This window comes from Oncorhynchus clarkii, chromosome 22, assembly GCF_045791955.1.
Source record: "Oncorhynchus clarkii lewisi isolate Uvic-CL-2024 chromosome 22, UVic_Ocla_1.0, whole genome shotgun sequence".
NCBI lineage: Eukaryota > Metazoa > Chordata > Actinopteri > Salmoniformes > Salmonidae > Oncorhynchus > Oncorhynchus clarkii.
This window is the reverse complement of record NC_092168.1, coordinates 38,242,394-38,266,271: the sequence shown is the minus strand read 5'-3', so window position 1 is coordinate 38,266,271 and position 23,878 is coordinate 38,242,394. Positions and strand designations below refer to the sequence as shown.

At 44.7% G+C, this 23,878-nt stretch overlaps 1 protein-coding gene and 2 non-coding genes across 4 annotated transcripts; all 3 read left to right on the top strand.

The window, feature by feature from the left end:
- The first annotated feature begins 2,112 nt into the window (after nucleotides 1-2,112).
- On the top strand, nucleotides 2,113-23,493 carry LOC139380875 (splicing factor 3B subunit 1-like). 2 transcript variants are annotated; one of them, XM_071124015.1, is made up of 23 exons: nucleotides 2,113-2,178; nucleotides 2,912-3,087; nucleotides 3,342-3,443; nucleotides 3,667-3,781; nucleotides 6,614-6,693; nucleotides 7,358-7,576; nucleotides 7,824-8,292; nucleotides 8,513-8,634; nucleotides 8,988-9,287; nucleotides 12,442-12,621; nucleotides 12,722-12,808; nucleotides 13,129-13,399; nucleotides 13,646-13,791; nucleotides 14,304-14,450; nucleotides 14,709-14,834; nucleotides 15,121-15,342; nucleotides 16,473-16,655; nucleotides 18,799-18,910; nucleotides 19,622-19,742; nucleotides 19,916-20,047; nucleotides 20,254-20,526; nucleotides 20,991-21,207; nucleotides 22,700-23,493. In XM_071124015.1, exons 1-23 carry the CDS (start codon nucleotides 2,151-2,153, stop codon nucleotides 22,856-22,858), a joined length of 3,987 nt encoding a protein of 1,328 aa, XP_070980116.1. In that variant the 5' UTR covers nucleotides 2,113-2,150; the 3' UTR covers nucleotides 22,859-23,493. The 2 variants fall into 2 exon arrangements, with proteins under 2 accessions (XP_070980116.1, XP_070980117.1); XM_071124016.1 differs by lacking the exons at nucleotides 2,113-2,178; nucleotides 2,912-3,087; nucleotides 3,342-3,443 and adding an exon at nucleotides 6,192-6,246 and having other exon boundaries at nucleotides 3,664-3,781.
- On the top strand, nucleotides 8,727-8,876 carry LOC139381032 (small nucleolar RNA SNORD15). The gene has a single exon (XR_011628501.1). It is a non-coding gene; the product is annotated as a small nucleolar RNA SNORD15 (small nucleolar RNA).
- LOC139381033 (small nucleolar RNA R38) lies at nucleotides 16,202-16,271 on the top strand. Its single transcript, XR_011628502.1, has one exon. It is a non-coding gene; the product is annotated as a small nucleolar RNA R38 (small nucleolar RNA).
- Nucleotides 23,494-23,878: the final 385 nt, after the last annotated feature.

Here is a 23,878-nt window from a genome sequence, read left to right as displayed (position 1 = left end):
GGAGCCTCTCTCAATAGGCTATGCTCATGTGACCGATGTGAAATGGCTAGCTTGTTAGCGGTGGTGCGCGCTAAGAGCGTTTCGATCGGTGACGTCACTCTGAGACCTTGAAGTAGTGGTTTGTGGAGCGATGGGTAACGATGCTTCGAGGGTGCCTGTTGATCTGTGCAGAGGGTTCCTGGTTTGAGCCCAGGTAGGGGCGAAGAGAGGGACGGAAGCTATACTGTTACACTCACTGAGTCTGTATGTAGTCAACGCTTTCCATACAGTGGTCAGGCATTCTGCCAGTGTGTACTCTCTGTTTAGGACCAAATAGTGTGTCAAAACCGTCACTGTATATTTTCATCCCCTTGCCGCTAGTTCTTCCCCATAGCATGGTTCTTGTAATGCTACTGACTGAGTAATGTGATATGGAGACACAGGTTATGCTTTTACAAGTGAACTGCATATCTGGCCAAGCATATTGTAATAACATTGACTGTATTAATAATATAATTATAAAATGGTCATTTAGAATTTAAGCTAGTTTCTAGAGAAACTTCAGCTAACCAATGTACGTAAGGGTGATTGTTATCAATATCAAAGGAAAATAACCTCACACTCAACGTCAACAAAACTAAGGAGATGATTGTGGACTTCAGGAAACAGCAGAGGGAACACCTCCCAATCCACATCGATGGAACAGTAGTGGAGAGGGTAGTAAGTTTTAAGTTCCTCGGGGTACACATCACAGACAAACTGAATTGGTCCACCCACACAGACAGCATCGTGAAGAAGGCGCAGCAGCGCCTCTTTAACCTCAGGAGGCTGAAGAAATTTGGCTTGTCACCAAAAGCACTCACAAACTTCTACAGATGCACAATCAGAGCATCCTGTCGGGCTGTATCACCTGGTACGGCAACCGCTCCGCCCACAACCGTAAGGCTCTCCAGAGGGTAGTGAGGTGTGCACAACGCATCACCGGGGGCAAACTACCTGCCCTCCAGGACACCTACACCACCCGATGTCACAGGAAGGCCATAAAGATCATCAAGGACAACAACCACCCGAGCCACTGCCTGTTCACCCCGCTATCATCCAGAAGGCGAGGTCAGTACAGGTGCATCAAAGCTGGGACTGAGAGACTGAAAAACAGCTTCTATCTCAAGGCCATCAGACTGTTAAACAGCCACCACTAACATTGAGTGGCTGCTGCCAACACACTGACTCAACTCCAGCCACTTTAATAATGGTAATTGATGGGAAATGATGTAAAATATATCACTAGCCACTTTAAACAATGCTACCTAATATAATGTTTACAAACCCTACATTATTAATCTCATATGTATACGTATATACTGTACTCTATATCATCTACTGCATCTTTATGTAATACATGTATCATTAGCCACTTTAACTATGCCACTTTGTTTACATACTCATCTCATATGTATATACTGTACTCAATACCATCTACTGTATCTTGCCTATGCCGCTCTGTACCATCACTCATTCATATATCTTTATGTACGTATTCTTTATCCCCTTAAACTTGTGTCTATAAGGTAGTAGTTTTGGAATTGTTAGCTAGATTACTTGTTGGTTATTACTGCATTGTCGGAACTAGAAGCACAAGCATTTCGCTACACTCGCATTAACATCTGCTAACCATGTGTATGTGACAAATAAAATTTGATTTGATTTGATCTCAGGTACCACTAATGTGCCATTGAGCAGGGCACTTCATCTTCTCCAGGGGTGCTTCCCTTCAGCTTACCGTGTGCTACTCCAAGCCTGGCCTGTGTTTATTTATAATAGATAAATTAAATATATACTCTATTCTATGGTGGTTTACGTTTGGATTTTCAGCATACATTTATAAACAGTTCCCTCAAAGTGCTACTTTGATTTAAAACCCAATGAATTGGTTAGTTTATTCACAATATTAAAACTTCCTGTTTTCTCATAGCCAAACTAATTTTTAGGGCGTTAAGTATTTTAATTGAAATTTAAAAACCTCAGCTATGTCCCTCTCAAGCAACTGGGAACTGTGATATTTAGACACAAATGCACATTTTCTCTGTTTTACACACGCCTGCGCATCTATTTTTGCAGAACGGATATTAATTCATTTTGATTTCCGGTTTCAGTCTTACTGAACCACCAAAATGGCGAAGATCGCCAAAACACACGAAGGTAAGATTATTTATTTACAAAGTGTTTTAAAATACTATTATAATCTAATTTTACTTACGTCAGTTTCATAGTAAATATACGACAAAATGCATCTGTTGTTTATAAGTCAGCTAGCTCTATTTTCATTCGTGACATGATGTTGACAATCTAGACGCAACGAGGCCGGGCGCATAATAGATAATGGCGTCCCGCTAACTACTAAGCTAGCTAACCTAGATAATACAGAATTTCAATAAGCATGATTGCCTTAAATATATATATATATATATATATATATATATTAGTGTGCTCTTGATACTATTTATGGGAGGTTTGCGTAGATAGACATGCGTAACTTGCTATGATATTGATATGGCTACAGCGTCACACTGGTGTTGTAAAAGCTACCTAGTTAAGATGGCGTTGAAGGTAATGCTAAAGAACTACATAACTAACTAACCCTGCCGGATATTCTGTAAGTTGCTAGCTATGTGGTTTATCTAGTCGTTGGCAAGCTACAATTGAAACTAATTTAGCAGGCCCTACTTTGTCAACACAGCGCACGATTTGAGCATGGTAGTCAAGCTTAATAATTAGTTGCAATGGCATCTATTTTAGTTAATGTATAACCTGTCACTGCTGCTTATTCATTTACATTAATGTAAAATCGCATTTGATTTGGTAAAATGCTTGACATCATTGGTGATGTTGTCAACATGCCCAGATGGTCAATGACTGTTGTTCTTCCCCCCAGACATCGAGGCCCAGATCCTGGAGATCCAGGGCATGAAAGCTGCCCTGGTGGAGGAGGGAGGAGATCAGGGTGTGGGCCTGGACTCTACTGGATACTACGATCAGGAGATCTACGGTGGCAGCGATAGCCGCTTCGCTGGATATGTCACCTCCATCGCGGCCAATGAACAGGAGGATGTAAGTCCTGATGTCAAATCCTGTGATGTAATGATGCATGTTTTCTTTGTAACTTGGGAAAAGTGTTGCACGTCATCTGCTATATGCAACACTGAAATCCTCTTTCTCTTCCTAGGGGTCAGACATCAGCTATTCCACAAGAGTCTGTTTTTAATGGAGTTGGCTACACCAATATGTCTTGTTGTCCTCGAGCTGGGAGAGTCTGCCTTAAATGGCTAGGCTTGACCAGACTCTTGTCTCTCTCTTATTTTCAGGATGATGAGGAGGACTCGTCAACGAGTCTACTTGGACAGAAGAAACCGGGATATCACGCTCCGGTGGCTATACTCAATGCAATACCACAGTCAGATGAACAGGTTTGCAACACCAGCTTCCTCTTTTCCTGTAGAATTCTACATTGGAGTTCAGAACTGACAAGAGTATCTTTCACCAAATCTTAGTGCTAATGTTTTGGATTTGCATAATTATCCTGCTCATATCTTGTCATAGACACCATTTTTATAATGGCTACTTATCAAACTCTGTAATGTTTACCATGATGACATGTATTGTAACATGCTGTGTTGTCTCTCCTCTCAGTACGACCCGTTCGCCGAACACCGGCCCGCTAAGATTGCAGAGCGTGAAGACGAGTACAAGGCCAGACGCCGACAGATGATCATCTCTCCGGAGCGTCTTGACCCCTTTGCAGACGGTAAATGTCACCCCTCCATGTTCCCTCCATAGTGTCCTCCCCTGATATATGTTATGTGTAGTACTGTAACTGCCATTCAAGGGTTCCAACCCACCTCTTGCTGCTTAGCCCTTCGAGCACTGTGCACCTGCTTGCTCCCCAGACTAAGACCTTCCCTTGGTAATCTTTTCTGGCCCGAGGGTGTCTTTTATCACTCATCATTTTGTCTCAATAAAATCTCTTCACTTTTGGGGCAAATGGTCTGCCTGGCAGATGCAAGGCTTTTTTTTCTCGAAAATGAGAATAATTGTAAACTAATTAAGTTGTGCGAAATACAACTTTTGCCAGTAAGTGGGTCCATATGTTTTAGGGAGAGGTGGTTAGGTGGTTGTTGTCTTGGTTACAGACTATTATACCTAATACTACATGGGTGGCAGGTCGGCTGTGAGTGTCTCAAAGGGTTAACAGACCCATGTGGCTATCTATATCATGAACTGTTTAATTTAAAGAAAGGTATTGGGTAATGTGAGTAGCAACATGTTTTTAATTGTTTGTGATTTAATGCTTATCCTTGGGGTAATTCACCTGCTCATACAATGTGCTGCACCCTGCTGTACCCAGTAAGCGGTAACACAATGACCCCATTACCGCACACACAAACCACCCTATCACGAGGCAGTCAGAAGCCAGAAATGTGCTGGCTGTCTGAAGCTTGGCTCCCAGTCAAGGAATGCCCCCAGATTGCCGACCCACCTGGGTACAGATCTGAGGCTTCGAAGTATTCCTGTGTAAAACAAGAACACTCGTAATAAGCAATGCTATTTTACCACCCTTTCCTTCCAAGTGGCCCTTCCTTCTTTACTCCACTATAGTATCATTGTGCAAGTTTATGGTCAGTTACCACCACTGCAGGCTTGTCAGACTTCTAGGGGCTAGGGAAGTTCCATTAGAAGAGATGAGGACATAGTCGATTATGAGACTCACACACAAACTATAGTGCAGTTGTCATCAACAATACTAGTGAGTTATGGTTTCAGATTTCAAGCCCATTTTAAATTGCATTTAGTCCAGGTCTGGTCAGGGATCTTAACTTGGGCTCCAGGAGTCTAAGTAATAGAGTGGATTACAGTGACGGTATAATCCTTGGCCAAAGGGCTTTGTCTCCAGTATTGTCCTGTCCCTTACCTCTCACAGGGCAAGGAGCCGTCACTTGCATATATTCACATTTCTCAAAGCCTAAACCTGGCTACAACTTGTTTGTCTTGCCAGCTTAAATGTATGTTTGTTCGTTAGAATGAACTGCATAGCCTGTCAGTTTAACCAAGGATGGCCTATTTCTCAGACTACAGCTTGACTAGCCATTAAGCTTTTGATTAACTAAACACATACCTTGTAGATTAAGTTTACAGTATGTTTATTTACACGTTGCAACAATTTATTTGTAATGCAACAATTTGCCTGTAGGGTCTGAGATTGAATTGGCCTTAGTGCCTCAATGTAGTCTGGGGGTAGGGCTGTATCAAACCTGCATGTAGACAGCTCTGTCATATACCAATATGTTGTGGAATTATATTTCCATTTCACATCTTTGTAAAATAGAAACATATCAAGAAATCTGTGTGCCGCAATTCCACAGGCCCATACTAACTGTCCTTAATTTCTCTCCTACAGCAGTACTGCTTTGCCAGTCCTGTACTGCAGTCTCTTAAGGGTGCAGCAACTCATCCTGTGTAGGTTATGGTGAACAGACAGAAGTGTGCGCTTGTCAGTTTTGTCAGGGTCCACTGGCTGGTTGTCTGTCTGGGTGGGGGAAAAGCAGCTATACCCCAACAAACCTCTACCCCAACAACATTTTATTTTGTCTTCTACCAAATTGAAACCTCTGCCATTTTATGGTGGTCTTTTGCTTTAGATTTATCTTGTAATTCATAATATATATATATATATATATTTTAAAAACATTTTTCTAAAAAGGAAGTCAAGATCTACATTTACGAAGTTGGAATAGCAGTGGACTCCAAGGTCAAACTAGCGACTGTTCAGTAGCATGTGGCCAGTTCCCCTGAAACTAAGGTATTGATCGTATGGATCTAAAAGTTGCCTCCACTGCCCCTCAGGTATACGTGTTACTACATATATATATATAGATATACTCTCCCTGCCCTGGGTTACATAAAGTAGCTACACATTTATCTCACAGAACATTCCTAGATTTGGTTAAAAAAAATCTTGACTTCATTTTCTTAAAATGCTATCAGTAATTCGCACTCTGGGGGATATTTTATTTATTTATTTTTACTTTGAAGTTTGAGCCCCAGGAGGATTTTTCTTTTGTGACGTTAAAAAAAAACAAATCACAGGTGGTATGCTTATGTGTGTGAGTTCCAACCCTTTTCCAAAGTGTTACTAATGGTAAAGAGACATTTTCTAGGCTTCTTTTCTGCCGGTTGAAGTCTGACTGCAGAAGGACCCTTGGCACTGAAAGTGTACGTATTCTGGAGAGCACAGCCCAGGACCCCTGCATCAGTGATGGCTTTATCCTCTCCTGTTATCTCCTTGAAAGAAAGACAAAACAACCTCCGCTGTTTCTCAATGTATCTGCCTGTTTTTTTTTTAGACAGCTATGTTTGTATGTAAGGCAAGCAAGAGAGGACTGTCTGTATGTTGTGTATCTAGGGTTGTCTTGTTGTGATTCAGCTTAAGGAACTAAACCAGTAAATGTTTCCTAAAGAAAAAGTGAGGGCCTAGCTGAGCTGGCTGTGTTGTTGTGCTTGCTGTGTGTGTTATGAAGCCGGGTCCTGGGGGCGTTTTCTAATCGGCTGCCCTGTGTCTTGTTGGTGCTCTTTCGCGCAGGGGGCAAAACGCCGGACCCTAAGCTGCAGTCCAGGTCGTACATGGACGTCATGAAGGAGCAGCACCTGACCAAAGAGGAGGTAAGACAGACCACATAAACCCCCTTTGTGGTCCTCCAGTATTCAACTTGTCAACTAATCATCAAGCCCTCAATGAGCTGAAGGAGGTGTGTTTGCCGGTGGCTACAATGAAAGGGTGTTCTGGTGTGGGTACTGGAGGACCAGGGTTGGTAAACACTGCTTTAGACCAAGGGCATGGCTTTGTCTTGAGGTTATGTTTCTGAGTGCTGTGTGTCCATAAAGGATATAATTAAGCAATAAGGCCCGAGTGGGTGTGGTATATGGCCAATATATCATGGCTAATAGCTGTTCTTATGCACTTCGCAATACTGAGTTCCTGGATACAGCCCTTAGCCGTGGTATATTGGCCATATCCCACAAACCCCTGAGGTGCCTTATTGCTTTTATAAATTGGTTACTAATGTAATTAGAGAAGTAAAAGTCACGTTTTGTCATGCCTGTGGTATACAGTCTGATATACCATGGTTTTCAAACAATCAGTCTTCAGGGCTCCAACCACCCAGTTTATAATAAATACACCCACACAATGAAATTGTATCGTTCAGTGTGGTGTATCGTTGCCTACAATAGACTTAAGTCCTACAAATCCCACAGGAAACTTTCCCCTGTTGTGTGTATCCTTTGGTTGGTGTTCTCACGGTCTCCCTGCTTTCCCTCCATGCAGAAAGAGATCCGTCAGCAGATGGCAGAGAAGGCCAAAACAGGAGACCTGAAGGCTGTCAATGGCTCTGCTGCCTCCCAGGCTGCTGCTGCTGCGGCCGCCGCAAAGCGTAAACGCCGCTGGGACCAGACGGCCGAGAAACAGGACCAATCAGGAACCCCCAGCAACGCCGGCACACCGAAGAAGATGTCCAGCTGGGACCAGGCCGATCAGGCTGCTGAGGTAAAACTTATTATCTTAGTTCATCAGATCCCGTTTGTATCCTTACAATTATTTTTTGGGGTCTGGTGTTCGATCAGCAAATGATATAGAAGTGTTTTTGGGGCAGTTTATTTACCTTGACTTAAAATGTGCCTTTTAAGATCCTAGTGGAACAAAGTAACTCAACCGTGCTTCTCCAGTTTACATTTCTGTACTGTGAGAACTCACTGAGCCCTTTATTCCTGGACACTCCCTACCACACATACAGCAGACCCCAGGACATACCCCTGGCCACACCCCCTCCAACAGCCGCTGGGACGAGACCCCCGGAAGGAACAAGGGCAGTGAGACCCCAGGGGCCACCCCCAGCTCCCGAATGTGGGACCCCACCCCTAGCCACACCCCGGCTGGAGCAGCCACGCCAGGCAGAGGGGACACACCGGGACACACCACCCCTGGACACGGGGGAGCCACAGGCAGCGTGCGCAAAAACCGATGGGACGAAACCCCCAAGACGGAGAGGGAGACCCCTGGTCATGGGAGTGGTTGGGCCGAGACCCCCCGTACAGACAGAGGAGACGAGTCAGTGGGAGAGACCCCCACCCCCGGGGCCAGTAAAAGGAAATCCCGTTGGGACGAGACCCCCGCCAGCCAGATGGGCTCTTCCACCCCACTGATGACCCCTGGGAAAACTCCCATCGGAACCCCTGCCATGAATATGGCCACTCCTTCTCCAGGTACTGTTAATCACCTAGCCTTCCTGTCAGGCCTTTGAAAGCCATTTTAAATTCCTTAGAGGTAGATTATCATTTAACACGGATAACTGTTGGCGAATTGATATTATGTACTTGTTCATTTACTAGTAGTAGGAATAGAAGTAGTGGAATGTTCTACTAAGTCATGATACTGGGTTATTGAGGCATGTTTACATTATGCATGCATTTCCTATCCTGTCAGGTCACCTGATGAGCATGACCCCAGAGCAGCTGCAGGCCTGGCGTTGGGAGAGGGAGATAGACGAGAGGAACCGACCTCTCACAGATGATGAGCTGGATGCCATGTTCCCAGAAGGATACAAGGTACACACCCACTCCCCAGCACATTGGCAAAATAGAGCTCAACCGTCACTTGTCACATCAAATGCAGTATCTATATTAAGTGATTGAATGGTCTTCGGTGATGATACAATGACGAGTTGGAACGGGACACATTCTGTCTCTGGGGTCACTGGGCCAGGGTCACGTTCTGTGTCTCTGGGTTGGAATCCCCACAAGCAGCGTGTCTCTTCAGTTGAAGACATTGAGGCATTTGTCTGCGAAGGGCTCGATTCCAGTACAGAGAAAGGGTGAATGGAACTGAAGTAAATAAAGGGAATCACTAAAGTATGATAAATGAACAGTACTAATGTTTCATCCCCCACCTCCCTCCACAGGTCCTTCCCCCACCAGCAGGCTACGTGCCCATCCGTACCCCGGCCCGGAAGCTATCTGCCACCCCCACCCCCATGGGGGGCATGACGGGCTTCCATATGCAGCAGGAGGACCGTTCCATGAAGCAGATCAACGACCAGCCCAGTGGGAACCTGCCCTTCCTCAAACCAGACGACATTCAGTACTTTGACAAACTGCTTGTTGAGGTGGATGAGTCCACTCTGAGCCCAGAGGAACAGAAGGAACGTAAGATCATGAAACTACTGCTGAAGATCAAGAACGGAACACCTCCCATGAGAAAGGTGAGACCAGATACCAACTGTCCTCGTAGTTTTGACTAGAGGTCGACCGATTAAACGGAATGGCCGATTTCAAGTTTTCATAACAATCAGAAATGGGTTTTTTTTGGGCGCTGATTTTTAAATTACATTTTTTATTTGTTATTTTTTTTATACCTTTTTATTTAACTAGGCAAGTCAGTTAAGAACACATTCTTATTTTCAATGGCGGCCTAGGAGTGGTGGGTTAACTGCCTCGTTCAGGGGTAGAACGACAGATCTTCGTCTTGTCAGCTCGGGGGATCCAATCTTGCAACCGTACAGTTAACTAGTCCAACGCAATAACGACCTGCCCCTCTCTCGTTGCACTCCACGAGACTGCCTGTTACACGAATGCAGTAAGCCAAGGTAAGTTGCTAGCTAGTGTCACGGTGCTGACTTTAGCCCAATACCTGCAGCAAAAGCCTCTACCCCGTCCTCTGGCTGGGCAGAGTACTTTAGCATTTTAGTTACTTTGGTGTAACAAGGGCCTAGCCGTGCGGCCCTACCAACCCTTCTATGTATTCGTAATGGCCCTTCGCGTGAGTTGGGTTTGTTCCTTCGTTCACGTTGTCACTCCCTTATTTCCCGGTCTAGTGTGGGGCCTTGGATAGATGAGTACTGTATTACTTTATGTTTATAGACTCTTCATATACTCCCTTACCTTCTTCTCTTATATATCAATACCTAATATCTAATCTTGTTAGTTATTATGCTCGTCAGCTAGTAGTCACTTGGAAACTAGTATTGGTATATGTTTTGACTCTCCTAAAAATATATTATTGTCCACACAATGAAATATTCTTTAGTGCAATCACTTTAACCTATAAACAGGGTCACTTTCTGTTCAGTGAGGGTGTCAAAGGCGTTTGCTCTCCAGATCGTTAATCTGGCCTAGTTGTCAAAGTTTCAAGCTTTTATTAAGTCACTCTGTTTTTTGTCTTATACACATCATTACAATTCAATGGTTATACTGTCCTAATACATCAATAGTGCTCAATCAATCCTTAATACACTTTATACTAATGCCAGATAATATTGCAAAACTTTAAATGCATTAACACTTCTAACAATATTGACTAAATAGCAAAAATAGTTAAATTACCTTATATGCTCAGTCCCCTTGGTCACTTTGCCGTAATTGGTATTCTCTCAGTAATAATGCTTGATTCCGAATTCTAATACCTTACTACTATTCACTTCCAACTCTGTGTATAGACTCAATATTACTATGACTGGTATTTGGCTGTTTCTTTAAATTGTTAGTCACTTCTGGACCTGATGTGTCACACTGCGAATGCCGCTTTGTCTGTGATCAAGAGGTGTCAAGACCCCTGTGTTTCAGAGACTCAGTTTCGGGTTCGCAGAGCTTAACCAGGTAGATTCAGTTAATGATCCAATTAATCCTTAAGCAAAATTTAACCAGTTCTTGAATATTGTTTAAGTCTGGCAAAGAGAGTATAGTGCAATAGTAAATTTACCTATGATGATTCTCCATATTAAGTCTGTCTCGTATGTCAGTGAGAATCATGGTTCTCTCATGATCTCTGTTCTCTTTATATACCTTTTTTTTACAGGGGAAGTTCGCAAAGTGCTGGACCACACTGCGCAATGTTATGGTTTCTGTAAAACGCACAGTGATAGCTCTCTTCTTACAACATTCTGATTCACCCTTCTAAGTCTAAGTCACAGAGTACTGACGCCCATAGCTCTGCTTCCGTGTTTTGATGAGTAGATTACACTTGATGATACCAACTGGTTGTTTCCACTGTTGGGTGTGGTGTTTCAAGTCTCAGCTGAGGGAAATCTATGATTGGTATCTCCTCTGTCTCCCCCTGGTGTCCATTATCAGTAGGTGTAGTCCATGGTTCCATGAGGTCCCATGGATGTCCTGTAGCAGAGTTGTCTTCCCATGTAGAGGGAGTGTGCAGATCCCTTCTGGTTTTTGTTACACTAGCATTCAACTTATCTTATAAAAACAATCAATCATAATCACTAGTTAACTACACATGGTTGATGATATTACTAGATATTATCTAGCGTGTCCTGCGTTGCATATAATCTGACTGAGCATACAAGTATCTGACTGAGCGGTGGTAGGCAGAAGCAGGCGTGTAAACATTCATTCAAACAGCACTTTAGTGCGTTTTGCCAGCAGCTCTTCGTTGTGTGACAAGCATTGCTCTGTTTATGACTTCAAGCCTATCAACTCCCGAGATGAGGCTGGTGTAACCGAAGTGAAATGGCTAGCTAGTTAGCGTGCGCTAATAGCGTTTCAAACGTCACTCGCTCTGAGACTTCTAGTAGTTGTTCCCCTTGCTCTGCATGGGTAACGCTGCTTCGATGGTGGCTGTTGTCGTTGTGTTGCTGGTTCAGGCCCAGGGAGGAGCGATGAGAGGGACGGAAGCTATACTGTTACACTGGCAATACTAAAGTGCCTATAAGAACATCCAATAGTCAAAGGTTAATGAAATACAAATGGTATAGAGGGAAATAGTTCTATAATAACTACAACTTAAAACTTCTTACCTGGGAATATTGAAGACTCATGTTAAAAGGAAACACCAGCTTTCATATGTTCTCATGTTCTGAGCAAGGAACTTAAACGTTAGCTTACTTACATGGCACATATTGCACTTTTACTTTCTTCTCTAACACTTTGTTTTTGCATTATTTAAACCAAATTGAACATGTTTCAATATTTACTTGAGGCTAAATTGATTTTATTGTTTATGATTAATATGATTTTATGTATTATATTAAGTTAAAATAAGTGTTCATTCAGTATTGTTGTAATTGTCATTATTACAAATAAAATAAAAATCGTCCGATTAATCAGTATTGGCTTTTTTGGTCCTCCAATAATCAGTATCGGCTTTTTTGGTCCTCCAATAATCGGTATCGGCGTTGAAAAATCATCATCGGTCGACCTCTAGTCTTTACCACAGAATTTAATGTAACATTTCCCTGACCAAGATGGCTGCCATTATCAGCACAATCGGATTTATGAAGGTTTGACATAGGCCTATCTAGTGTTACTTTTCGTCTCTATAGGCTTAGCTCCATCTTCCTTTTTGTGTATAACTCTCACCACTGAAAAGTCAACCGTCCAGTCTAACCCCCTTGCGTCCCTTCTCAGGCTGCCCTGCGTCAGATCACAGACAAGGCGAGGGAGTTTGGAGCAGGACCCCTGTTCAACCAGATCCTGCCCCTGCTCATGTCTCCTACTCTGGAGGACCAGGAGCGCCACCTGCTGGTCAAGGTCATAGACCGCATCCTCTACAAGCTGGACGACCTGGTCCGCCCATATGTACACAAGGTGAGTCGTCGCGTGTGAGAGCGAGGGACTCACTGACTCGGTTTACAATATGTCTCCTGTGCCGAGATTGGCCTTCACTAATGGACTCTCTGTTCCCCAGATCCTGGTGGTGATTGAGCCGCTGCTGATTGATGAAGATTACTACGCCCGAGTGGAGGGCAGAGAGATCATCTCTAACTTGGCCAAGGTGAGCCCCACTTCCAGCCCTATAATGTACTCACACACCCACCACAGTTGGGTCGTATGCCTGTTGGACCGGTCCTTGGTCAGATCAGGGCTGGTACTTTGTTAGATGAAAAACCAGCAGGAGAACTAGCCGGTCTGACATCCAGTTAATTTCTGTTCTCACCTTGTACCCGTTGGTCACATTCCTAAAGCAAGTAGCTAATACATTTTGACCTGAAATCACATTAGAAAAGTATACTTAGGATGTCTATGCAAGCACTATCATAAACACCTATTCATCTTAGTTGATCTCTTACCCTCCCTTCCTCCCTCCCCCTCTAGGCTGCCGGCCTGGCCACTATGATCTCCACTATGAGACCTGATATTGACAACATGGATGAATACGTCAGAAATACAACAGCCAGAGCTTTCGCTGTCGTAGCGTCCGCTCTGGGTATCCCCTCCCTCTTGCCCTTCCTCAAAGCTGTTTGTAAGAGCAAGAAATCTTGGCAGGCCCGCCACACGGGCATCAAGATTGTCCAGCAGATCGCGATCCTCATGGGCTGTGCCATCCTGCCCCACCTGAGGAGTCTGGTGGAGATCATCGAGCATGGTGAGGGACCACTGCCTGAGGATGCTATTGGACCTGGGGGGGTAGATTTGTTTTTTAGTTATAGTACATTAGTTATATTTAGTAGTGACTAGTATATTTGACTCAAGTAGATTCGTTTTCTAGTATCTAGGGTGCGAGGGTTGACATTTCAAGTTTATTTTAAAGTGCATTGTTGGTCACAATACACTTTACAAAGAAGGATAACATATATGATGATCTGACCTCCGTCGTGTCTGCCCCCCTCAGGCCTGGTGGATGAGCAGCAGAAGGTGCGGACCATCAGTGCCCTGGCCATCGCCGCCCTGGCGGAGGCTGCCACGCCTTACGGTATTGAGTCCTTTGACTCCGTACTCAAACCCCTGTGGAAGGGTATCCGACAGCACAGAGGAAAGGTGAGGACACATTGCTTTGTCACATGCCTGCGAATCATTCTCGCCTGTTGGACTGGTCCGTGGTCAGATCAGAGCTAGTACTTCACTAGATGGACACCAACATGAGACCTGTCAGATCTGACATCCACCCTGCACCTGTTACGTTCCTAAAACAGGTTAATACAAACTAGTTTACTTGACATCACAATACAACTTATTTTCAGGATCTCGCCTGTACAGGTACCAGTGTTTCCCCTATATTCATTCAATAGTGGCCGCCACCCCCCAAAATATGATGTGCATTATAATACAAATAAAATATGATGTACATAACAAAAATGATAGAAGCAAAAAAGTTTGGGACGTTTTTAGTGTGAACTTAAACGTTATGTTTGAGTCACTCAGATGGCATGAGACCACGGCATAAGCCATGGAAAAAGGTGTAGAATTACAGCAATTCTATCTTTTAAAATGTCAAAATTGTCTGGATACAGTAACGGAGTTAACTCTCACCTCTCCCCTCTGGGTCCCAGGGTCTGGCTGCGTTCCTGAAGGCCATTGGCTACCTGATCCCTCTAATGGATGCTGAGTACGCTAACTACTACACCAGAGAGGTCATGCTGATCCTCATCAGAGAGTTCCAGTCCCCTGACGAGGAGATGAAGAAGATCGTGCTCAAGGTGAGGGAGGCTGCGCGTGTGTGTTCGACTCATTCTCGCTTGTTCGACCTATCAGATCAGGACTAGTACTCCACTAGATGGACACTAACATGAGAACTGGCAGATCTGACATCCAGTTCACTTCTGTTCTCACCCTGCACCTGTTGGTTACATTTCCAGAACAGAAATAAGTTACACATGCTACGTATTACACTTCAAAGTGAATTGGTGTGTGTGTGTGGCCTGTTTCTAACCCCCGTTGTCCCCCCTCTCTTCCAGGTGGTGAAACAGTGTTGTGGTACTGACGGTGTGGAGGCCAACTACATCAAGACAGAGATCCTGCCTCCCTTCTTCAAGCACTTCTGGCAGCACAGGATGGCCCTGGACAGACGCAACTACAGACAGGTAGGTACAGACGCAGCTCAAACAGGAACGACTCCATGCATATCCCTTATGCTGACTGGCTTGATTACAGATCTAAACTAAATGTTTAACCAATCATAAGTCAGTTGTAGTCAATTTTCTGACAATAAAATCTATATATATTTTTAGCCTCAATGGGATAAACTGGTAAAATACAAAGAAATACAATAACTCACTAACATTTAGAATCCGGTCGTAGTTGATTCATGTCTGGTGTTTTTTGGGTCTGTGAGCTAACCTCTTCCCTGTATGTCTGCCCACCTTCTAGCTGGTGGACACCACAGTGGAGCTGGCCAATAAGGTGGGAGCAGCAGAGATCATCTCTCGTATTGTAGATGACCTGAAGGACGAGGCAGAGCAGTACAGGAAGATGGTGATGGAGACCATAGAGAAGATCATGGGGAACCTGGGAGCTGCTGACATCGACCACAAGCTGGAGGAGCAGCTGATCGACGGCATCCTGTACGCCTTCCAGGAACAGACCACAGAGGTGAAACCCGGGAGAGGGGGCACATTCAGCAAGGAACAATGTTGTGGAAAGTTCAGATAGAAGTGGAACTTCCCAGTGTTCTACCGATGTGTCTTTCTGACAATGGTCTGAGATGTAACATTAATTTCCCAAAACACCTTACAGAGAACAGTCGTATGTGTCAATATTGATAAGATTGGAAGAAAGGCATTGCTGTTCTCGGATCAGCTTTCTCAGTTAAAATCTTACCTTAATTATAAATGTTATGTCACAATACTGACATTGGATCAGCTCCTAAAGAGATATTACCACCTACGGCTGCAAATATTGAGGCGGCTTATTATAATGCTTACCCAATAAAAATTGCCACGTTAGGCTACACATGAAATATAATGAGACAAATTACAAACAATAGTCTACAAGTAACAAAATAGAACTCAAATGATTGAAAATGAACTGTATTTCAATATGATTGACGTAGAGCTATAGCCTACTGTTTATATTTTTTAAGCATTTTTTTTTAAAGACCACGTCACTTGTTTGTATCAATTGTCGAGACATTGGCAACTTTGTTTTTGTAGTCAACTTTGTTCTGAAGTTACCCGTGGTCACATAGACAGAATCACGTGGTTTATCTATGTTTAGAGGAGGTCTTCTGTATCTAACGAGGCACTTAGCTGTTCTACGAGTGGTCTGAGGCAGGCGTTAGATTACGAGCGTTTTCAAGTGCACCGTTAATAACGATGGTTTTGGGAAACAGCTCTGAGATTTAACGATGCTCCTACGATGTTTCTAATGAAGAACCGAGCCTTAAGATGCTTTTGGGACACCAGGCCCAGAACGTTTGCCTGCTGAACCTGGCTCGTGGTATAACATCGGGAAAAGCCTGTGCTGAAACAAGTTATCCCTGTCTGAACAGCAGTGTGGATTTATGGGAATCTGAGGCTTGACGGGAGATTAATTTTGATTTGAATGGGTAACTGCTGTTGTCCGAAACGGCACCCTGTTCCCTTTAAACCCGAGCCCTTTGGGCCTTGGTCAAAAGTAGTGCACTCTATATGATGCCATTTTGGACACACACACTCTGTCTGTCATTAGCCTACCTGTGTAGAATATGACTGACTGTAGGACTTGACCTCTGACCCCTGTAGGACTCTGTGATGCTGAACGGGTTTGGCACGGTGGTGAACGCCCTGGGGAAGAGGGTGAAGCCCTACCTGCCTCAGATCTGTGGTACGGTGCTGTGGCGTCTCAACAACAAGTCTGCCAAGGTCCGCCAGCAGGCTGCTGATCTCATCTCCCGCACCGCCGTGGTTATGAAGACCTGCCAGGAGGTTAGTCTTCCCAACCTCTCACAGATGGTCACGCACATACACACATGCACACTCGAACACACACACACGTATTGCACACACGCACATATATACAGTCTCTCTCTCTCTCTCTCACACACACACACACACACACACACACACACACACACACACACATATATATATATATATATATATATATATATATATATATGATACACTGCTCAAAAAAATAAAGGGAACACTTAAACAACACAATGTAACTCCAAGTCAATCACACTTCTGTGAAATCAAACTGTCCACTTAGGAAGCAACACTGATTGGCAATACATTTCACATGCTGTTGTGCAAATGGAATAGACAACAGGTGGAAATTATAGGCAATTAGCAAGACACCCCCAATAAAGGAGTGGTTCTGCAGGTGGTGACCACAGACCACTTCTCAGTTCCTATGCTTCCTGGCTGATGTTTTGGTCATTTTTGAATGCTGGCGGTGCTTTCACTCTAGTGGTAGCATGAGACGGAGTCTACAACCCACAAGTGGCTCAGGTAGTGCAGCTCATCCAGGATGGCACATCAATGCGAGCTGTGGCAAGAAGGTTTGCTGTGTCTGTCAGCGTAGTGTCCAGAACATGAAGGCGCTACCAGGAGACAGGCCAGTACATCGGGAGACGTGGAGGAGGCTGTAGGAGGGCAACAACCCAGCAGCGGGACCGCTACCTCCACCTTTGTGCAAGGAGGAGCAGGAGGAGCACTGCCAGAGCTCTGCAAAATGACCTCCAGCAGGCCACAAATGTGCATGTGTCTGCTCAAACGGTCAGAAACAGACTCCATGAGGGTGGTATGAGGGCCCGACGTCCACAGGTGGGGGTTGTGCTTACAGCCCAACACCGTGCAGGATGTTTGGCATTTGCCAGAGAACACCAAGATTGGCAAATTCGCCACTGGCGCCCTGTGCTCTTCACAGATGAAAGCAGGTTCACACTGAGCACATGGGACAGACGTGACAGAGTCTGGAGACGCCGTGGAGAACGTTCTGCTGCCTGCAACATCCTCCAGCATGACCGGTTTGGCGGTGGGTCAGTCATGGTGTGGAGTGGCATTTCTTTGGGGGGCCGCACCTCCATGTGTTCGCCAGAGGTAGCCTGACTGCCATTAGGTTCCCGAGATGAGATCCTCAGACCCCTTGTGAGACCATATGCTGGTGCAGTTGGCCCTGGGTTCCTCCTAATGCAAGACAATGCTACACCTCATGTGGCTGGAGTGTGTCAGCAGTTCCTGCAAGAGGAAGGCATTGATGCTATGGACTGGCCCGCCCGTTCCCCAGACCTGAATTCAATTGAGCACATCTGGGACATCATGTCTCATGTCTCTGCACCACAGACTGTCCAGGAGTTGGCGGATGCTTTAGTCCAGGTCTGGGAGGAGATCCCTCAGGAGACCATCCGCCACCTCATCAGGACCATGCCCAGGCGTTGTAGGGAGGTCATACAGGCACGTGGAGGCCACACACACTACTGAGCCTCATTTTGACTTGTTTTAAGGACATTACATCAAAGTTGGATGAGCCTGTAGTGTGGTTTTCCCCTTTAATTTTGAATGTGACTCCAAATCGAGACCTCCATGGGTTGATAAATTTGATTTCCATTGATAATTTTTGTGTGATTTTGTTGTCAGCACATTCAACTATGTAAAGAAAAAAGTATTTAATAAGAATATTTCATTCATTCAGATCTAGGATTTGTTATTTTAGTGTTCCCTTTATTTGTTTGAGCAGTGTATTTATATACACACACACTGCAATGATTTCACCTTCACTGACTGAGTTCTTCTTTCATTTCTAATCCTCCCTCTCCCTCTCTCTCTCTCCTCACAGGAGAAGCTGATTCCCTTTCTAAACCTTTCTCTCTCTCTCCTCCACAGGAGAAGCTGATTCCCTTTCTAAACCTTTCTCTCTCTCTCCTCACAGGAGAAGCTATTTCCCTTTCTCTCTCTCTCTCTCTCTCTCCTCCACAGGAGAAGCTATTTCCCTTTCTAAACCTTTCTCTCTCTCTCTCCTCCACAGGAGAAGCTGATTCCCTTTCTAACCCCCCCAGTCTCTCTCTCTCTCCACAGGAGAAGCTGATTCCCTTTCTAAACCTCCCTCCCTCTCTCTACTCCACAGGAGAAGCTGATGGGTCACCTGGGAGTGGTGTTATATGAGTATCTAGGAGAAGAGTATCCTGAAGTACTGGGAAGTATCCTTGGTGCTCTCAAGGCCATCGTCAATGTCATCGGTATGTAAACGTTATCCCCTCACTTCTACAACTCCCTGTCTTCTGACCAATAGCACGTTGACACTAAGGTTGATGACCCTTTGGTCTTCAGTCATATGCCTGCGAATCATTCTCGCCTGTTGGACTGGTCTGTGGTCAGATCAGAGCTAGTACTTCACTAGATGGACACCAACATGAGACCTGGCAGATCTGACATCCAGTTCACCTCTGTTCTCACCCTGCACCTGTTGGTTACAAATGAAAAGTCATTTGGGGTGGCAGGTAGCCTAGTGGTTAGAGCGTTGGACTAGTAACCGAAAGAAATCTGTTGTTCTGCCCCCGAACAAGGCAGTTAACCCACTGTTCCCCAGTAGGCCGTCATTGTAAATAAGAATTTGTTCTTAACTGACTTGCCTAGTTAAAGGTAAAATAAAAAAACATTTGTTTTATTTTCCAAATGCTTTGTCTTGTAGCTCCATACACTCTCAGCCCACTAATTTAGCCCTCTCACTTCCTAAGAGGAGCTGAAATCATTTGAGAAAGAGCTCGAGTGGGTAGAGAGATGCCTGTGAATGACTTGTGTTAGTTGAGTTCAGTGAAGAACAAGTATTGGGCTGGTTTAACAGCAGTAATGCTATAAGAGTGGTTATGATTAAGTTAGGATATGTAGAGGTGTTAACACTTGGTGATATGCATCCAGAGTGCTGATTGGTTGTCTGTGCTGTCACTCAGGTATGCACAAGATGACTCCACCAATCAAAGACCTGCTACCGCGGCTGACGCCAATCCTGAAGAACAGACATGAGAAGGTGCAGGAGAACTGTATTGACCTGGTGGGCAGGATTGCTGACAGGTATGTCTGTAGCAAAGGAATCACACACACATACAGACATTCACCAGTACAGTCCAATCTTTTACACACACATTCACTAGTAAATTCCAATATGTGACTCTTGTGTAAATATGGTATGATAGTAGATGTTTCCTCAACCATGTTGTAACTCCTACCCTGGTCTGTCTGTGTAGGGGTGCTGAGTACGTGTCGGCCAGGGAGTGGATGCGCATCTGCTTTGAGCTGCTGGAGCTCCTCAAGGCCCACAAGAAGGCCATCCGCAGAGCCACCGTCAACACCTTCGGGTACATCGCCAAGGCTATCGGGTGAGTTCTCCTGTCTCTGGCTACTGCCCAGTACTCCTCTCAAGAGTTGTTGAACTCCATTACTGCACATTTATTAGGGTTTCTGAGCGTCCATGAAAAATGTTGTCTCAAAGTTGTATTATAATGATGCTTGATGATACTTCACCTGTTACTGTCATGGTAACCAGTATATATTTAGCCTATCATTGACCTCTCCACTCCTCCAGACCCCATGATGTGCTGGCCACACTACTCAACAACCTGAAGGTTCAGGAGCGTCAGAACCGAGTGTGTACCACCGTAGCCATCGCCATCGTGGCTGAGACCTGTTCTCCTTTCACCGTGCTCCCCGCCCTCATGAACGAGTACCGTGTGCCTGAGCTCAACGTGCAGAACGGCGTGCTCAAGTCCCTGTCCTTCCTGTTTGAGTACATCGGGGAGATGGGCAAGGACTACATCTATGCTGTCACGCCCCTGCTGGAGGACGCACTGATGGACAGGTGACAGGACCAAACATTGTAACTAACAATCAGTCTGGTGGGCTGACTAAAGTCACAGTGACCCTGTAGTCAATAAACCAAAAACATAAGGTTTTCCAGCTATTGTAAATGCATCAAGCTACATGGCCACACGATCCTGTCCAAGATCAGTTCTGTCTGTAACAGGGATCACTCGGTTGAATGTGCTGTATCATGCCTGTAAACACGCCTGTTGGACTGGTCCGTGGTCAGATCAGGACTAGTACTTCATTAGATGGACACAGAACTGGCAGATCTGACATCCAGTTCACTTCTGTTCTCACCCTGCACCTGTTGATTACAAATGAGAAGTCAAGTGTCATTCATTGTCATTGTGGATTTCCTCCACAGAATTAGAATATATATAGTAGGACCCACCTGCTCCTTTGCACCTTTCGGCTGGCTCCATGGTAACCCTGTTTTTCTCCTCTCTCTCCTCCTTGCAGAGACCTGGTCCACAGACAGACTGCCAGTGCCGTGGTGCAGCACATGTCCCTGGGCGTCTACGGCTTCGGCTGTGAGGACTCCCTTAACCACTTGTTGAACTACGTGTGGCCCAACGTGTTTGAGACGTCGCCCCATGTAATCCAGGCTGTCATGGGGGCCCTGGAGGGCCTCAGGGTGGCTATCGGCCCCTGCCGCATGCTGCAGTATTGCCTGCAGGTAAACCTGACTGATACTACATCATTGATCTCCTTGCTCTGACAGACAGGTAGCAGATTGACTAGTATCTGCTACTAGATGGCTAGGATCATTCTAGAATAGTGTTGAGAATTAACATAAAATATCCATAAAGATGTAAATGATGTAAAAAGTGATATCACTATCAACAGCAACATACCGTTATGAAGTCCGTGAACGAACTGCGGTGGATACACTATATATACAAAAGTATGTGGACACCCATTCAATTGAGTGGATTCAGCTATTTCAGACGTACCCATTGCTGACAGGTGTGTAAAATTGGGCACACAGCCATGCAATCTCCATAGACAAACTTTGGCAGAAGAATGACCTTACTGAAGAGCTCAGTGACATTCAACGTGCCACATTTCCAACAGGTCAGTTCGTCAAATTTCTGCCCTGCTGGAGCAGGCCGAGCAGCCACAACACAAGCCTACGGTCACCATGTCTAATGCCATGCGTCGGCTGGAGATGTGTAAAGCTTGCCGCCATTGGACTCTTGAGCAGTGGAAACGTGTTCTCTGCAGTGATGAATCAAGCTTCACCATCTGGGACTAATCTGGGTTTGGCGGATGCCAGGAATATGCTGCCTGTCCCATTGCATAGTGCCAACTGTAAAGTTTGGTGGAGGAGGAATAATGGTCTGGGGCTGTTTTTCCTGGTTCGGGCTATGCCCCTTAGTTCCAGTGATGGGAAATATTAACGCTACAAGCATACAATGACATTCTAGATGATTCTGTGCTTCCAACTTTGTGGCAACAGTTTGAGGAAGGCCCTTTCCTGTTTCAGCAAGACAACGCCCCTGTGCCCAAAACGAGGTCCATACAGGATTAGTTTGTCGATCGGTGTGGAAGGTCTTGATTGGCCTGCACAGAACCCTGACCTCAACTCCATCGAACACCTTTGGGATGAATTGGAACACCGACTGCGAGCCAGGGCTAATCACCCAATATCAGTTCCTGACCTCAGTAATGCTCTTGTGGCTGAATGGAAGCCCAGCAATGTTCCAACATCTAGTGGAAAGCCTTCCCAGAAGAGTGGAGGCTGTTATAGCAGCAAAAAGGGGACAAACTCCATATTAATGCCCATGATTTTGGAATGAGATGTTTTACGAGCAGGTGTCCACATACTTTTGGTCATGTAGTGTATTTCATAAAAAGCAACAAACCTTGTGGGAAGGGGTGGAAAACATGGTTTCTGGGGGTGTTTGGTGGGGGGGCTTGAATGGGAACATAATGGGCGGAGGACTACTTTTTAGTTTTTTCCTGTTTTATACTGAATCTATTATTATTAAACACTATATATTTCTTACCTACAGGTACATGTTTTATCAACTTAAAAATGTGCAGAGATGATGTACCTGTAACCCCCTAAACAAAAAATGTCTAAACAAACGAGCCGTAATGATACTAGCACTGTAAGTGCAGCCGTTGAGTTGGTAATGCTCTCTAACCTTGTCTCCTCTCTCCAGGGTCTCTTCCACCCAGCCAGGAAGGTTCGAGACGTCTACTGGAAGATCTATAACTCGATCTACATCGGTTCCCAGGATGCTCTGATAGCTCACTACCCCCACGTCTACAACGATGAGAAGAACCCTTACCTCCGCTATGAGCTGGAATACTTTTTGTGATTCTGCTCTCTGTTCACTCTCTCTTTCTCTCTCTGTTCACGCTCTCGCTTTCTCTCTCTGTTCACGATCTCTTTCTCTCTGTTCACGCTCTCTCTCTCTCCACTCGCTCTCTGCCGATCTCTTCCCCTTTCCCTCCTTTCTTTCATCTCCTCTCTGTCTTTTCCCTCGTTGTCCTATCTCTCTTGGTGTGTAGATAGGACTTGGTCCATTGTTTTGTATGATTTAGCCCCTCTGTCTTTGTAGTGGGTTTGTCCAACATGGCCACAGTGTCTGTGGCCCAAAATTCATTTTTAATCAAATAAAAACAGTATATGATTAGGGAGACAGAAATATAAAACTGAAACATTTCTTAGAGCTTATGTATTGTTTTATTTCTTTTATAATTTCCAGAAGGAATGATAGACGCATGCAGTACAGTGACGTGCAGGATGTAAGTTAGCCATGTTAACGAATGGAAAAGCAAGTCAGTGAGTTTTGAAGTTCTTTAAAATATTGTCATGGTTTCTGTGTACTGTCCTCTGTAATGGCCGTTCCTTCTCAATCCTCTGCTCACCTATCAGTGATCACACCTTTTGTTCTTATCAGAATGTTGCTTTATTTGACTAAATAAACGTTTGTGTATAAAATAAATGTCCACCTGTGCTTTATGTTGAGTTGGTCACAATAAAGCGCGAGACATGTCTTCTCATAGGAGTGATAATATGCTATATGGAAAGCAGTCTATGCAAAGTACCAACTTTTTTCCCTATAGCTGGAACCCTATGGGTAGAATAAGTCGTTGTGGAATATTCCACTGGATTCCACTTCCACACGGATCACCTTCGCCACCTAGTTCAATGTCACAACCTCATGTTCCACAACCTCATGTTCCAGGTTTAAATGAATGATTTTTACTGCAGTTAAATGTACACAAGCAGGAGTAGAATATCAACCACCCCAAATGAACTATATTTGGGCAGGTAGCCTAGCGGTTAAGAGTGTTGTGACAGTAACCAAAAGGTTGCTGGTTTAAATCACCGA

Coding starts and splice junctions, on each gene's coding strand:
- LOC139380875 (XM_071124015.1), top strand. CDS start 2,151: ATGGCGAAGATCGCCAAAACACACGAAG. Junction 19,743..19,915: donor GTGGGCAGGATTGCTGACAG/GTATGTCTGTAG, acceptor CTGTCTGTGTAG/GGGTGCTGAGTACGTGTCGG. Junction 20,048..20,253: donor TACATCGCCAAGGCTATCGG/GTGAGTTCTCCT, acceptor CCACTCCTCCAG/ACCCCATGATGTGCTGGCCA.